This window comes from Pholis gunnellus (assembly GCF_910591455.1).
Source record: "Pholis gunnellus genome assembly, chromosome: 23".
NCBI classification, from domain to species: Eukaryota; Metazoa; Chordata; class Actinopteri; order Perciformes; family Pholidae; genus Pholis; species Pholis gunnellus.
This window is the reverse complement of record NC_136550.1, coordinates 2,032,256-2,048,579: the sequence shown is the minus strand read 5'-3', so window position 1 is coordinate 2,048,579 and position 16,324 is coordinate 2,032,256. Positions and strand designations below refer to the sequence as shown.

At 44.3% G+C, this 16,324-nt stretch overlaps 1 protein-coding gene across 1 annotated transcript in view; it reads left to right on the top strand.

The window, feature by feature from the left end:
- nhsl2 (NHS-like 2) overlaps nucleotides 1-16,324 on the top strand; it is a gene marked incomplete at its 3' end in the record, with an annotated part of 95,983 nt that overhangs the window by 51,819 nt on the left and 27,840 nt on the right. Inside the window, exon 2 of the mRNA XM_079184391.1 lies at nucleotides 8,037-8,324. Within this exon, the coding sequence (XP_079040517.1) occupies nucleotides 8,037-8,324 (288 nt within the window). The remainder of the gene's footprint in view (nucleotides 1-8,036; nucleotides 8,325-16,324) is intronic.

The window sequence follows — 16,324 nt, the reverse complement described above, 5'->3', positions numbered from 1 at the left end:
CAAAATAAACAAAACTACAAGTAAATATTGGACCAAACGTGTATTAAGATTCATACAGATAATGTATCCAGTTACAGAACTTTCACACTTCCTGTCTGGTGTCGTCATTGGTCCATCACAGCAGGAAGTGAACCCTCTGGCTTCCTGTGTAATCAACACCTCTTATTCACACTCAGCTAATTGCTCATTTAGCCTCCAGGACGGGGGGGGGGGGGGTCTGAGTCACGAAAAGCAGCGAATGATACAACTTCATGCAGCTCCACACGAGAACATGTGACTCAGATTGGGATTGGCAGCGTCCAAAGGTCGTCGCTCAGCCCTCCTACTGCTGTGGATGTTTAGCCAATTTCACAATCGAACGCGTGACAGTAAGAGATAAAACAAAATGCAGAACTTCATGTGAGATCTGTCAGTTTTGCCATCGCCACACAATAGTACAACACATTTAACACCAGCCTTGTTTAGTGCAGCACCAAGTTTTTCGATACTTCAAAAAGAGTCGGTTTATTTTTTTCACCTCTTCATGAGATTCACAGCGCAGCGACTCGGAGGTTCTGTTCTATCAACAAAGGTCAGTATGGACGACGTCTCCGCTCAGGACGCCTGCTTCATTTCGATAACGACGCCCAGAAGGACGGCTAATGTTCCGCTTGGGCCTCAGCGTGGCCGATAAATCTAGTTTACTGCGCGGCCCACACACACACACAAACACACACACCTACACACACACACACACACACTTTATTTTAGCCGGCTTTTTTTTTTAATAGGGCAGTGACAGCATTATTTAAGACAAACATAAACGAGTCTGCTGAGCATTGGGCTAATGTGGCTCATAAGACTGTCATTCACAAACACACACACACACACACACACACACACACACACACACACACACACACACACACACACACACACACACACACATACACACACAGGTCAGTCCTTGGCGCTGGATGTATTTGTACCACGCAAACACGAAACCTGCGCGAGTACGTGGGTGACAAAAACTATAAAAATATGAGTTTAACGCCTGTGTGTGTGTGTGTGTGTGTGTATGTGTGTGTGTTCGGTGATAACAGCTTGTCTAAATCTGCGTCCTCCCCCCTTGTGGACACTCCGACGCACACGGAGGGGAACGGATTAGTAATCGGCCTCAGAGAGAGAAATAACTTCCAACACCTCGCTGATGCATGTGGGAACGTGTGTCACTAAAGAGGAGGTGTGAAACTTCTTCTTTGTGTATTTGTGTGGCATCTCTCTCTCCCTGTTGTGTGTGAGTGGGCGCAGTGCAAGTATCACTCCTGTGTTTTCTCCGTGTCAGCTGGAAGTAACGCTTTAATGATGGAGAAGGTCAGCGGGTGCACCGGCTTGTTTTGTCGCTGGTGCCAGTAATGATTCATTGTCATCTCTAGCTGCTGTAACTAGTGCTGTACATGTTCTACTGCACTGGATCCCCTCAGATCTTCTGTTTAAAAGTTACTGTGAGGTTCTGAACCAGTCTCAGTGTAGTCCTGGTCCTCTATCAGACCTCCATCAGTGACGAGACCATCAGAGAGAAGATGGTCTGTTTCTATAGAGTTATTCTTGATGCTCGTCATCGGAGCCACCGGGTCGGATTCTGGTGAAACCAGATGAACTCATGCAGGTTCACCAGAACCTCCTTCAGCTCAGACTCCAGCAGAGACCTGGTCCACCGTGGACAGACCCAGATCCGGCTTCACCTGCAGCCTTGGACCCGCAGTCGGCGCTCCGGAGGGAGGAGGAGAGCTCAGCTCCCGGCAGCAGCGTCTCCTCCTCCTCCTCCTCCAAATATACTTAAAGTACCAAGAGTAAATGTTTTAATGGCCCGTTTCAGAAAAGAAGACATATTGAATTCTAATTATTACGGCGTGAATGTGTTCATCACACTAATGTTGCAGCAAGTAAAGGTGGAGATCATTTAAATTACTTTATGCACTGCCGGGCGGTTTATTCTATAATAATACATGGAAATCTATTGGTTAAGTTATGTTTTATATGAATGTATTAATAATGTATTAAGTTGAATCTGCAAGGCGACGATCAACTAACGTTATCGTATGGAGCAGAGGAGAAGTAGTATAAGTACTTCAAAATGTCAGTAAATGTGTAAATATACTAAAACTTGTCCTCATTGCAGTATATGTACTACATTGCTGTACAAGCTGTCTACATTGCAGTTTGTAAGTTGTGTTGACGGTGAATTTGAGGGCGAGATGCTTCCTCGTGTTTTGGATTTGCAGTGTTTGCTTGATGAGCATCACCTGTTTTTTTTGCTTTTCCTTCTCAAAAGTCTCACTTTCTTGTCCCCGAATGATTCCTCACTTCATCGGTAACAGCTGGAAAATGTTACTTCAGGTTAAAGAAGAATACGTCACATCTACCTGACTCATGAATCATAATGTTCTTACTTATAAAGACCCACATTTCTTTTTTAAATCCTTCCATCCTGTCACCGTAATGCATTTCTCTCCAGAGCCGTCTCTTCCATTTACTCTAAAGGACTGTGGAGATTACTTCTTTTCTTCTTCTCCTCTTCCTAAATCTGCCCAGTGATGCCCAGCGGCTTGTGTGTCTCCTCCATCCAATCCCTCCATCTTCCTTCCTCTTTATGTCACCGCGGTTACATAAGGGAGGAAGAGTGAGGAGGACTGAGCGTGCTCTGTGTGTGTGTGTGTGTACGGCTGCTGCTGAACTTTTAATCAAGAATTAATTGTTAACCTCAAAGGAAACAAATCGTCCCCCTGAAGACTCCTCTGTCTCTTGTATCCGTCAAAACAAACCATCAGCTCGCGGGTTTGAAAGTATGTTTAGAAGATTTCCTCTCAGACGCTGTTACTGTGAACGCACAACCAAAACACACAACTATAGCTGCCTGATTTAAAAACAGCTCAACACTTTATTACATGTAAACGTTCATCAAACAGCCCTTGTTACACCTCTATTTGTCAAATAATACTTTTATCAGCCAAAGTAGCAAACGTGTGTGTTATCATTTTAGCTAACAGAGAGGCTAGGCTAACTGGAGTTAGCGAGCTGCTCAGAGCTAAGTCAGCTAACTTTTTTAGCTTCTGTCAATACTGTTCAGACTGTGAGTCAGTTATTTTCTCATGTGTCTAGTGTTTTCTTGACATTTAAAACATTAGGCTCTACATTTGTCATGATAACTTCTTAAAAAAATAGGTGGGTTGTGACCATTTTTTGCTAATATAGCTAACTAGCGAATGTTAGCTCGCCAGCAGTCGAGAGAGCAAAACAAGATCATTTTGAATTGCTCAACACATTTTTTATGAGTATTTTCCAGGTTGCCTTGCAGTCATGAAGCCCTCAGTCATCAGTGGTGTGAAACTTTATACCAATGTCCTATTTTCTAGCATCGTACCACTCAAAAGCAGCATATATCCTCAGAACCTGCTCCCTGATTGACACATCGTGGCCACAGTACTTTGAATTTTCTCTTTCTATGAAGTGACAGGCTGTCTTCTTTTACGGTCTATCTGCCAGGATGTCTTCCTTTCATGTCTCAGCTTAGACACGGAGCTGTACGACTCAAAAGTCAACAGTCCTGCCATTTTACTTTTCCTGTTTTGCTTACATCCAGCTGCTCTGTGGAGCTTTAAAAATTGGTTTTCCAATGGCTGCTGTATGATCTGCCTTTGCACTGCAGCAGCAGCAGCGGTGGTTGTGCATTGGACTCGAGCCTGACTCCCGCGAGGCTTCCAGTCTGTGAAAAACCTTGTTGGATAGACGACGACTCCTCGCTGTGTCGATGTGCAGTGAGAACAGTGAGCGACACAGATACAGCGACGTCTCAATGGTATGACAGTACGGTAGTTAACGGTCCCTCCTTATCTCCCCTCTCTCTCCAGATTGTGTGTAATTTGTGCCACATTTTCAGAAACTCCTGAGGCTTCTAAGACTTAAGCAGGTATCACCAATGCACACTCTCACCCACACAAAATCATATATTTAACTTTTTAAAAATCCCACATATTTAAAAGCTCCGTAATTGATCGAGCAGCTGTGAACGGCTGATATTTAAGCTGTATGTTATCTGTAACTTTTTAAAGAAACCATTTTTAGTTTGCAAACGTGTGTTGGTACAATTTAAAACAACACATTTCCAGATGTTTTCACCTGTGTCTTTTGGGAGGTTTGGTGCCACGTTAATCACGTTAATTAAATAACAACTTCAGGCTTTTCTGACAAATTACTCTGACATTAATTTGTTGTAAATAACCATCAAAAAATAAACAAACAAGCACTAATAAACAGTGCTGACATCCTGTATTGAAGCTTTTACTCTGGAATTGAACACCTCAGCCTCCACTATTTTTATGTACAGAAAGCCTGACGTGCTTTGCTTTTGTGAAGGCTGGAACATTTTATTTTTTTCAGTTCCCAGTTTAGGTACGTACTCCGCTCTGAGCGATCTGAAGAGTGCATCTTTTTTTATATAGTGGACAATGAGAAAGAAACGGAAGCCTGGCGGTTTGAAAAGATGTTCCCAGTGAAGCACTTAAACACCACATCACATCTCTTAGGGACAAAACATCTCTCAGTGGTCGAAGCATTTCTCGTTCCCCCCGTCTACTGCAGGTTGCAAAGGTTAGGAGACGAGTTCTCCAGCAGCCACAATCAAGGTGCAACCTCGTTGCGAGTATCCGAAAACAACGTAAGGATTTATTTTATTTCACAATTTACTTAAAATGCTTATGCATGAGCCAACATCTGACAAAAAGTTAGTCGTGCATGCGAAAGATATCAAAGGACCAAACTCCCAACTTTCTGATGCATCCATTTCTAATGTTATCAACTTGTTAAATTATCGTTATCAGTAATTATAACCACCATTTTAATGCTTCAGATGGAGCAAACTGCACTTACCCGCACGTTGTGAAGGTCGCAGTTTTAAATTGGTGGTTTACGTTGTGAATTGAAACAAAACTACTCACGTTTTCTAAAGGTTATGGTTTGGGTTAAAATAAATATGTTTGTTACTTACGTAACTCACTAAGATGAGATAAGTTACGCACGTTAGGTAAGTTAACTTTGACACGGGGACGTGAACAGCAGTCTCCTTGGTGAAAGTCCTGTGTTTGTTCCAGCTGGTCTCATCCAGCATTCGTAGCTATACCTACAAAAGGAGATGCACTCATGACTTCTGGTGACTAGTAGTTCTCTCGAATACCGATGTTGAACACACTTATTGTAAGTCGCTTTGGATAAAAGCGTCTGCTAAATGACTGTAATGTGCCGTAATTCGACGATATCCCACGAAATGATTTAGCATGTTATCCTCCTTAACCTAAATAAGTAGTTTTGTTGTCTAAAGCTGGATTGACGGGTTTTGCTGTCTCCTGGGTGAAAGTCCTGTGTTTGTTCGACCCATTTATACACTTAACCTCCTCCTCCGTCCGCGGCTAGCTCACCGACTTCGTCGTTCCCGTCATAATTACGTGTTTAAGTACGTATTTAGTTAATAATAACAGCAGCTCATAATGATTTTTGGCCGTGTGTTGGAGGTTATTGTTGCCTGAAGGACGAAAAGAAATTGTCTCAAAAAATACGATTTAAAGTTAAGTGCAAAAAGTTTTTTCCCTTGCTTAAAATTCTGCAGACAGAAAATAAAAAGAACTGTGTATAATCTGCTGGATGAGCTTCCACTTCAAACTCAAGTTCCCTAATGGGATATTTAGCTCGCAGCGAGGCTCACAACACAATGCATACATCCAGTAAACACAGATTAGCTTCAGAGAGAAACAATGCAGAAGAAAGTGCACCCGACTCAAGTCCAAATAAAAGCATTTAAGGCTCCGAAATGAAGCGGCATCGGCTCCATGGTGAGATTATACGTCTGCTCTACAGTACCTTATAAATCATGCACGATTGCCTTTTGTTCTCTTCTGATGCTAACTGACGTGCAACTCTGTATCGCAAACAGCCGCTCTTACTCTGGCGGGAGACGATTGTGTGAGAGCAGCTTAAGGGAAGATGAAGCCGGTATAGCCGGCGAGGGTGAAATTGTGATTCCGTACAGTAGCGGCCGGGTTTGTGAGAAGAGACGGCTGCTTCAGAGCAAACAAGACTCGATAGCGCCGGTGGGATTCGCTGCGGAATCGCTGTATGCGTCTGTCTGCCGTGGAACTGAGTGTTCTTTAAATATTAAAACTCCTTTTTTTTCAACTTCAAATCAAGAAATACGTTCTGCACATTTTCCTCCTCCCTACAGAGTTTTTGGGGTGTTTATCTGTGGAGCTCAACCGAAGCAGTTTATTGAGTAGTAGTTGGTGCGTCGGGAACACTCTGACATGGACAAAGTGACATTTCTGTTCCAGGAATCTGACTCACTGGGAGTTTTTTTTCCACCGATGTTCTGCGAAGTATTTTAGAGGATCATATATTGTTGAAATATTGAGAAATTCAATTGAGGCCTGAGAGTTTCGGTCTTTTTTTATTCATATGGATGTTGAGATTGAGTGAAATGCACATTAGTATCTTTTTAGTGGGAACATGCTGTTGTGCGTGTCTTGGTTCCTCAATATTTCAGCCACTTCCTGTACTGACCGGCGACTAATTAACCCCTCAATTAGATTTAGCGTCTTTATCTAATCAAAGGTAATGCAATACAGAGTCCGGTACAAAAAGGCTTTGAAGACGTGCTTCGTTTTGGGTCCAATGATCAGTTGCAGGAAGCAGCGCGTCATCGATGACGTGTGATCGAAGGGAAGAGTCTGGAGTGTTGCATGGCCCACAACTGATATTTAATCTATATGCTGACGATCTTTCGCTTTACTTATCCAAGTTTTATTGTAGGAATAATCATCTCAGGAAACATATGTTTCTGCAGTTGAAGCTAAACAGAAGCTAATGTCTCATTGTTCATTCTCACTGGACAGATTCTCATCTCACTCTTGCAGTAATGCTTCTTCTGTGACTTACTACCTCGTGCAGACCATCATGAACTAATAATAGATGATTTCAGTGACTTTGTTCTCGCAGAAAGTTTGTGTGCGTTTCTTTTTAAAGCCCTTCGTTCTGCTGGATGTGTTCAGATTATTCCGTCACCACCGATTCACAGCGATGCCTTCATTCACGGAGGCCGTTTACGATATCGCTCCGAGTGATTTCTTGTGATTGTCTGTTTTGATAGTTTTGATGGTGGGGGGGGGGGCTTTACTCCCCCTTTCTGCCTCCATCCCTCCGTTCTCCTCCCTTTTTAAATGTCATCCCTCTTTCCCTCCTCCTCCCGACCTTGTTCTTCTTTCTCTCCCTAATGCCACAATCACAATTTGTCTTTTTTTCCTCTCTCTCATACCTCCCTGCCCTAATCCCTCCTTCTCCCCCTCCCTTCCTCCCCACCTCCCTCTCTCTCTCTCCTCCCATTCTTCTTCCCTCCTAATTAAGCGCTCCCTCTCTCCGTGTCTCCTCCGAATCTGTTCTCTACCTCTCCTCCTTCGTTTTCTCCCTAATCCCTGTTTCTTTTTCTTTTTTTTTGCCCCCCCACACACCCTCTATCCTTCCCTCCTTCCTTCCTTCCTCGGTCCTTGTTCTCCCTGACAACACATTGCGTTATGTAATCTGCGTCTCCGGGTATTAGTTATGCAAATTCATACATTTTTATTTACGTGTGGTTTCTCTTCCTCCTCCCTCCATCCCTTCTTTTCTCCTCTATTTCCTCTCTGCCTCGTCTGCTTTCACATCCTCTCATCCCTCTCTTTTGTCCCCCCCTCATTTCCCCTTTTCTTCTCTCCCCCTCTTTCACTCCTTTCCCGCCTTCATCTTTAATCTCCTCTCTCCCCCTTTCTCCCCCGATCTATCGCTCTTCCCTGTCACCCTCTTCTTGTCCTTTCTTCTTCCCCTTCTCTCCCTCCTTTTCCTTCCTTTCAATAATCTTATTTCCCGTCCTTATTCCACTTCCCCTCTCTCCTCCCCTCCCATCCATCACTTCTTCCCAACATTTATTCCCTCCCTCTCTCCCTCCCTCCCTCCCTCCCTCCCTCTCTGTCCTCCAGCCACCAGCGGTCTAGAGGCGGAGAGCGGCAGGCGCGGCGGCAGCAGCAGCATCCACGGCGACGGCAACCACAGCATCAGCAGCGGCGGCGGCGGTGGAGGAGGAGGAGGAGGAGGAGGAGGAGGAGGAGGAGGAAGCAGCAGCAGCGGCGGCGGCGGCATCGGTGGCGCGGCCCACTTCAGGTCTCCATGGCAACAGAGCGTGAACGTGTTCGGCTCGTGGAGCAGGCCGGAGTGTGTCGAGGAGCTGCACCAGCAGGCGCAGCTCAACCTCCAGAGCCTGCTGCAAGGTAAGGGTGGATGGAGAGGGAGGATGAAAAGAAAGAGGGAGAGAGAGAGAGGGGGGGGGATTGGATGCATGGATGGATGGAGTGTGTGTGTGTGTGTGTGTGTGGGCGAGAGTGTGTGTGTGTGTGTGTGTGTATTTGAGTGGGTGGGAAAGGCGTGGAGGCAGAAGCCGAGGCGGGTTGGGAGAGTGTTTACATGCGTGTGTGTGTGTGGCGTTGGACTGCATTGATATGGGTGTGTATCGGTCGACTTAAAGGTGTGTGTGTGTGTGTGTGTTTTAGAATGCAGATATGCTGCGTGAGAGGGCGTGTGTGTGTGTGTGTGTGTGTGTGTGTTCCATTTCCCTCACTACCTTGTGTTGATATTGTACTGAAGGGTGTGTGAGCGTGCGCGTTAGCTCACTGGATTCACCTTGCAGCGTTGTTATTTAAGGTGGTATTTGGGATTTTTTGTGTGTGCATTGAATACGATGAGCGCTGTGGATGTGCTTGATTGGGTGCTTGTGTGTGTGTGTGTGTGTGTGTGTGTGTGTGTGAAGAAAGAGGCATTCAAAGACATCTGTTTACATTGTAGTTTGTAGTTAGAGGTTGCCTTGTTTTTGTTTTTTAAGGTGGAACGCTGTCATTCTCATTTCCATATCAGTCTCTTGTTTCGTAGTGTTCAACCTCTGTGTGTGTGTGTGTGTGTGTGTGTGTAGGTGTGTGTGTGTGTGTGTGTGTAGGTGTGTGTGTGTGTGTGTGTGTGTGTGTGTGTGTGTGTGTGTGTGTGTGTAGGTGTGTGTGTGTGTGAATGTGTGCAAATTAGCCCTCAAGGGAACTAGGGTTTCCATTTGTTCTCAGGTATAACTGTTTTTCTTTCAGCTAGTTGCCTCTCTCTCTCTCTCTCTCTCTCTCTCTCTCTCTCTCTCTCTCTCTCTCTCTCTCTCTCTCTCTCTCTCTCTCCCTGCGTGACTCATGCTGTCTCGCCCTTTGCCCGGCTCTTCCATCTAAACGATCGCTGTGTGTTTTTAGCTGAATGAACAGTGGGGGGGGGGGGAGGGGGTTGATTCAGAACTTTGAACAAACACTTGAGGGAGTGAATGAACGAATGAACACGTTGTGTTTCCAGGTTCGTGCGTTTCCATTATTATGATTTTGGAGATTTGATATCTCTCTTCAGGGTCAAAAGAATAAGGCTGGCTTCATGTAACAAGCCAAACCAATAAAGCATCAGTCCGTCCCTTAATACCCATTGGCTCCCACTGAAAATCTAAATCTTCCGTCAAATCGTTGGTGGCCCCAAGGTTCAAGCGTCAGTTTTGGACCTATCGGGGACGATGTCATAGTTTACGCTAGTTACACGCAGAGTGGCTTTTCAAAATAAACTTCCGTCTTCACAGGAAGGTGTAGGTCAAGGCAACAAAACCACTTGGTTGGGGTCAGGTTAAAAAACGGGGTTGAGGACCCTTTTAGTTCCGCTCAGGACGAGAACAGCCTCCTGGCTGACAGTCCCGTGTTCGCCTGAGCCGTCCACCCGCCCTGCGTGGACTCGCTTTCTGTTTTCTCTGAGTTATTTCAAAGCGCGGTGCGTCTCGTATAGAAGCTAAAGGGCGCCTCCGTGCGTCGGTATCGGACGCTGATGGAAACTGTCGGTATTTGACGAGTTTGTAGTGAGACCGACTTGGTCACAGCGTAGATTCTTATTTAAGAATAGGGAGAGGAATCCCCCAGACGTTACTCAAACAGGAGCAACAGGGTCTCATCTTCAGATGTGGATTAAAACACAACTGATGCTCCGGGGGCCAGTTACCCTCAAATTGATTCAATGAAGTCCGTTTTGCGTAGCCTCTTGATGGTAATCTGTGCTCGCTGTACTTGTTGATACCTGGAGTGGTGATTCTACTTTTACACTCATAAAACAGGTCGGTTGAAGGAGACGAATTAGCGAGAAAAACTTTCTGTTTCTGTCCGTGCTGCAACTAATTATGGAAATAACTCGTGCAATTAACGTGCACCTCGGGCGTTACACGTGGTCAATCATGGTGTCTTGCAAATTAAGCTACTTTTCATACAAACGGTCATTTCACTAGTTTTCTGATCTTTTCTTGCTTTACTGATGCATGATTTTAAACAGCGACCGCCTTGTGTGTTAAACCCTGTTGGTTTTGGGAGATGTGTTATATTTTTGTCTTGATAATGAGACTTCTTCTCGCTTTAGCATTTAGCATTTAGCTCCGACATCTCTCTCTGTCTCTGTCTCTTCGGTCCACATGCCGTGTCTTTATATTCTGCATTAAGCCAGTTATTGCCTCAGACGGGGCTGGCACTTTGTGTACCATGAAAATAAGATGGATGAATGCAGCCGTGGGTGGACAGCAGCTACCAGCCCGTGTGTGTGTGTGTGTGTGTGTGTGTGTGTGTGTGTGTGATTTACAGAACATGTGTGGCCATTCATCTTTTCTGTCGTTTTGTGTTTAATTTCTTTTGTCGCTCTGCTTTTTTTATTGCTGCGCACGTTTCGCTGCGCTTCCCACCGTCGGGTCCCATGTGTGTTTCCAGTTTGTACACCAGTGTCCGTTTGTGTTGTGTGTGTCCATCTGCTTGGGTGTGTGTGTTATATAACACTGAAGCAACCAGCTGTACTCTCTCTCTCTCTCTCTCTCTCTCTCTCTCTCTCTCTCTCTCTCTCTCTCTCTCTCTCTGGCCATCCTCGGCATCGGTCTCCCGCTGGCCTCTGCTTGGTAAAATATTCATACTCCTTCCCCGCTCCTCACACACTCTCTGTCCTCCATATTTATGAAGCTGGCTGCCGTCCTCCGGTGTTAGACGGATCTGCGGCGTCTTCTGCCCGAGATTCGTGTGAGATTTATTTCACCGCGGCTCCCTAAGTGGGCAGCAGTGAAACCCCGTCCTCTCGTCTTCAACACACCACCAGAGAGCGATCAGCATGCAGGTCTTTTCCATACGAGGGTTTAATTTTAGTCTTCAATTATAATTAACTCGCCTCATTCAACAAGTCCTCCAGACTGAATGAGAGAATATGTCTCTCATTGTCTTTAAAGAAACTTCCAAAAAACACTGAGACAAAAAAGGCTTCACGTGGTTAAACCTCTGAACCGCGTCACATGTCTTGATTTTCTCTGCAATAATAAAGTGGAAACATCACAATCATGACTAGAAGCAGAGGGAACTCAAACATGTCTGTTGTGCAGAACAACAGTCACCGTGACATAAACCATGAAAGATAAGGAAACTACCGAATGTTGACTTTCTTTGATCATTTAGTTTACAACAATGGAATCTTTATAACCAAAATGAGTCGATGCTTTATTTATATATCGAACTATTGACTATTGTACAGCCTCTCCTCTCTGCTCTGTGTTCAGCAGCTCAACGTCACCATTAGATCATGTTCATTAGCATATTTAAACATACCATTTCAGAAAACTTGTATTACAAAAGAATAATCATCTTAACGTGAATAATGAACTGAGGTTGATCTTATATATAAAATCCACTCTGTAAAAACCTGTGACTCTAGTATGTAAACAACATGAAACAATCGTTTTGAACTTGGTTTCATCCAATGTTTACATTCAAATTATGCAAATGAGGTTATGAATATTAGACATTCTGAATCAGTGCCTGTCTGCTTTATGATCTTGGGGCCTGTTGCTCATTATTCATTTGTGAGCAATGCTAAGATGCACATTACAAACCTGGTGGAAGCCTCGTGTTTCACTAATGATTGTCCCCTTTTTTTACACCATGTTTCAGGTACGTTTGGTTCCTGCTAACTCAGGCCCGGGTCGTTGGAACGCTGTTTGGTTTGACTGGTGAAACGAGTCACAGTGAAGGAGTAGACGTGTTGACAGTCTCAGCTTGCGCGTCACAGATTTGGTGAAACGGGCCACTGCTCAAGCCTCTCAGTTTGATTTTGGAAGAACTGGTGGGAGGTCTCCCCCCCAAAAATACAGTTTTAATCACATTTTCTGCAGCGCTGTGCTATATTCAATTCTGCTCCTGGACACAAACGGTTGGACGGGATGGCTCCTTTTTTTTTACATGGCCTCCTCTTAACAGGATGAAGACTCATTTCCATAATTCAGCTCAGTTAAAGAGACCAGCTTTCTGCAGCTTCTATCGCTGTCTGCTGCAGCATTTTGTCCAAAAGGTACTGTGGCAGACGTGTTGTTATATGTCTGTTGTTAGACACTAGCATGACTATAATCCCAATTAGATTCAGGATCAGAAGACGGTTTAACATTGAAATATTAAAAGGAACTAATGACTGGTTACACGTAATCTAAAGCCCAAGAAAAATGTCTTTGCACTTCATTATGTTCCGTATTGTAGCCTACGTGTCTATGACACTGTTGCAAAGCAGGCTACATGCAGGCGGCAACCTCCAAGTCTGAAAATGTGTTAAAGCTGCATTCTCTCTAGTGTCCACCAGGGGGCGACTCCTCTGGTTGTATAGAAGTCTATGAGAAAATGACTCTACTTCTCTCTTGATTTATTACCTCAGTAAACATTGTAAACATGAGTTTATGGTCTCAATCTCTAGTTTCAAGTCTTCTTCAATACAGCATGATGTTCATTTAGTACATGATGGTCCATTTAGAGTCAAACAGACCATAAAGCAGGGGATGCTTTAGGGGGCGGGGCTTCACAGTGATTGACAGGTTGCTACCACGGCGTTGTCTCAGTTAATTGTAACTTTTTTGGTCCCATAAAAATTTCGTATTCAAATTGTTTTACTTTTAAATAACATGAACATGTTCGTGTTATCCGTCCCCATTAACAGTCTGCAGCTGAAGCTCAAGTTTTTTTTGGTTGCCATGTTAAAATATTCATATGCTGCTCTTTTGTAGTCATATATTATATATTTAAAGCTCAGTGTTGTACTCCACTGACGGCAGATACATTGTATTTAAAACAGGTTGATAACAGGAAGACGTGTCTGCTCTGCATACGTATGAAAGGTTTACAGCGATCCATTAATCAACAGCAAAAAACTATTGAAATGTTTCTCTCAGTGAACTTTTGTATCTAAAGTTTAGCTTGTTCCATCCATTAACCGACCAGACCGGCTATTTGCACGTACACGGTCTGTAATGTTGTACAACGATCCATTAAGCGACGCTGAAATACTCGTACTCGACCACCTCCTCAGCACTCGACATTTCCCTGACATTCTCTTTAGTGCAGGTAACTGTGTTTGAACAAATTCACACATCGCAGGACGTGTATGACTAGTTTACCTCGACGCAGCATTTGTGTTTCTGCTGATTAAGTCTTGTTATTTTGGAGTGTGTTGCTCTGCCATTAACATTAAACCGATGACATAAGCCAGTACGGCCGGCCTTGAGTTGTACATAATCTCTGACATTATATCGGTTTCATGTGGTGAGTTTCTGGAGACGGATATGTCTCAAAACAGCGGATTATATTGTTCAAACCGAGCGTACACAAACACAGAACCCAATAGTGCTGCGGCGGTTCAGCAGCACCTGACTTCTACTAATGACGAGCAGTCAAAATTTGGATTAAAGACCTCGCTGACGCATCCGTGCTGTTAACAAATTGAGACGAATGGAGCGTCGCGCACATTCATCTGCACCGTTTAGTGCAGCGCTTCCTGTTATTTCCAGGTTGGAGAGTTGACGTCGGAGCAGCTTAGATTTGATTTTGTTCCCGGACAGAACAGTTGTGCAAGCAGCAGTTTGTATGATTAGAGGCGAGTCTCTGGGAAGATGAAGGACGGGACGCTCTTTTGATCACTGCTGCTGTTCCTCCTCTGAAGCGTCGTGTAGAAAGAATCCACCGCTAATTCAAAGGCCACTTTGAACCTGTACATTATGAGCGTCCATATCCAGAAATCTACACGTTTAGTAAACTGCAGTGATGCAGGTATTGTTTGCGTTGCACATTTAGTATTACAAGGTTTTTCATTACATTGGGGATGTTGTTTGGTAAACTTCACGATACTTCCTCAGGTTTCATAATGCAATTTGGCCAAGAGTGCTAGCGTGTTATAGGAATATCTTAATCTGTCCGATAGAATCTCTTCGCTGGGGATACGCGTTGAATAAATGAGCAGAAAGGACTCGCTGAGATGGACACTGTCGGCGTCGGCCCACAGCTCTCAACTGTCATCAAAAAGTGTCGTCCGATGCTGGTCACACAGTAGCCACCGATGTGTGAATGTTGTGTTATCCATTACAGAAAAGCCACAAGCTTGATGTGGAGTGTTTGGGAGTTGGCGTTGGCGTTGGCGTTGGCGTTGTCGTGCAAAACAGCTGTTTCAGAGCTGACGTAAAAAAAGGCTCGGATCAGGCTCAATAGCTCAGTACAGCCGATACTGATCAGTTAGAAATACTTATCTTTGACATCGGATCGTGAGCATCCCTAATAACAACCGTCACTCTTCTCTGAAGGCTTTCTGGGATGTTGGAACCTGGCCGCAGTGCTTCACCACAGCGTGGTCACATCAGAAAAACAGTTTCTGTTTCTAACAGTGAAAGCACCGTCGTACGATGTCGCCCTCTCGCATTAGAAAACACTGCCACGTCGTCTAAAGAGCAGCTACAAATGATGTATTGTGTTGTAGATTTAGATCATTATATGCTGTCGTATTAAAGGGCGAAAACTATGACAAACTGAGCAAGAGTACGCAAACATTCCTGCATACTTTGGGCCATATACCATAAGCTGTAGATACCGTGATACTGGCTTTAACACACACTCCTGTCAAAGCTGTGTCACACTTCGGGCTGGAATATATTTTTTCCCAGCGCAGGTCAACGGTATCATCGGTGCTTAGAGCTAGATAAGAGCTGGCTGTCGTCTGCTCTCATTTTTATTTAACACTCAAGGCCAGGATTAGACTGCAGCACATGCATCAGCAGTAGCACAATAAATACTCTTCACTTTGTAATTGTATTTGCACCCTTTATTACCTTTTTTCCTCCTCTCTTTGTGCGGCTCAGTGTGCTCCGGTCCACCTTACCATATCTTATCTTCTGCGGCAGCGCTCTCCCAAGTATTTAAAGTGCTGTGACCTTTCCCTCACAGTGGACAATGCGAGGTGATGTATCCGACTGAACTTTAAAATGTCACAGTAACCCTTTAAGTGTGTCAGAGGAGCTCCGAGTCGATGCCGGTCCGAACAGACTTTCCCCCCGTCCGCACTGACTTGACTTTAAAAAATGTCACACTGGCCCTTTAATTGTCTCAGAGCTGTTATCTCCGCAGAGCCGATAAGGTTCTGCTGTGATCAATATACATTACAGAACAGGTGCAGCATCGATCAGGTGGAGAATGCTGAGTCAGGAGAATGTGTCAGTGTCGTTTCCATTCTCTAGTCTCACCGGGAGGATTTAGTTCACCATTTTGAAAGAGATGTCGACTCTAATCATTGATTTACTGTTGATTAATTGTCAATATTTGAAATGTTTCTTTGTATTATATATTTATATAATTTGAGCCTCAGGTTGTTCAAGCGGTGCATATGCTTTGATTTAATTAGCTTTTACAAATACCGTGTTTTTAAAAATGTCATCTTTCATCACTAAAACTAAAATGGCCGGATGGATGGTCTGTGGATGGGTGGATGTGTTTTTGTCCTTCGATTTCCTCGACAGCCGTTCGTCCGATCGACTTCACACTTGGCGTGTGTGTTGCTGAGGACCTAAAGACTCGCCGTGTCGAGTGTGAAGTTGTTTGGATGAGCGGTTCCAGCAACGCTGGAGGCCGCCGCACTAGTTGATTTAAATGGAGCGCACCCCGCTGACTCTACATGACAAATACTGTGCGTGTCGAGTTTAAAGGCCTTTTTACAATTATTTTATGCAAATGGTTTGTTAATGCGGCGTTTGGTTTAAGCAGGCGTTTAGCATTTTGGTCTCATGAACAGAGAGCTCAGACAGCGAGGGGAGCCTCTTTTGAAGGATTTATGGATTGTTTGAACTTTTATTACAGAGTGACCTTTCTAGTCTGTTTTTGAACCACAACACATTGCT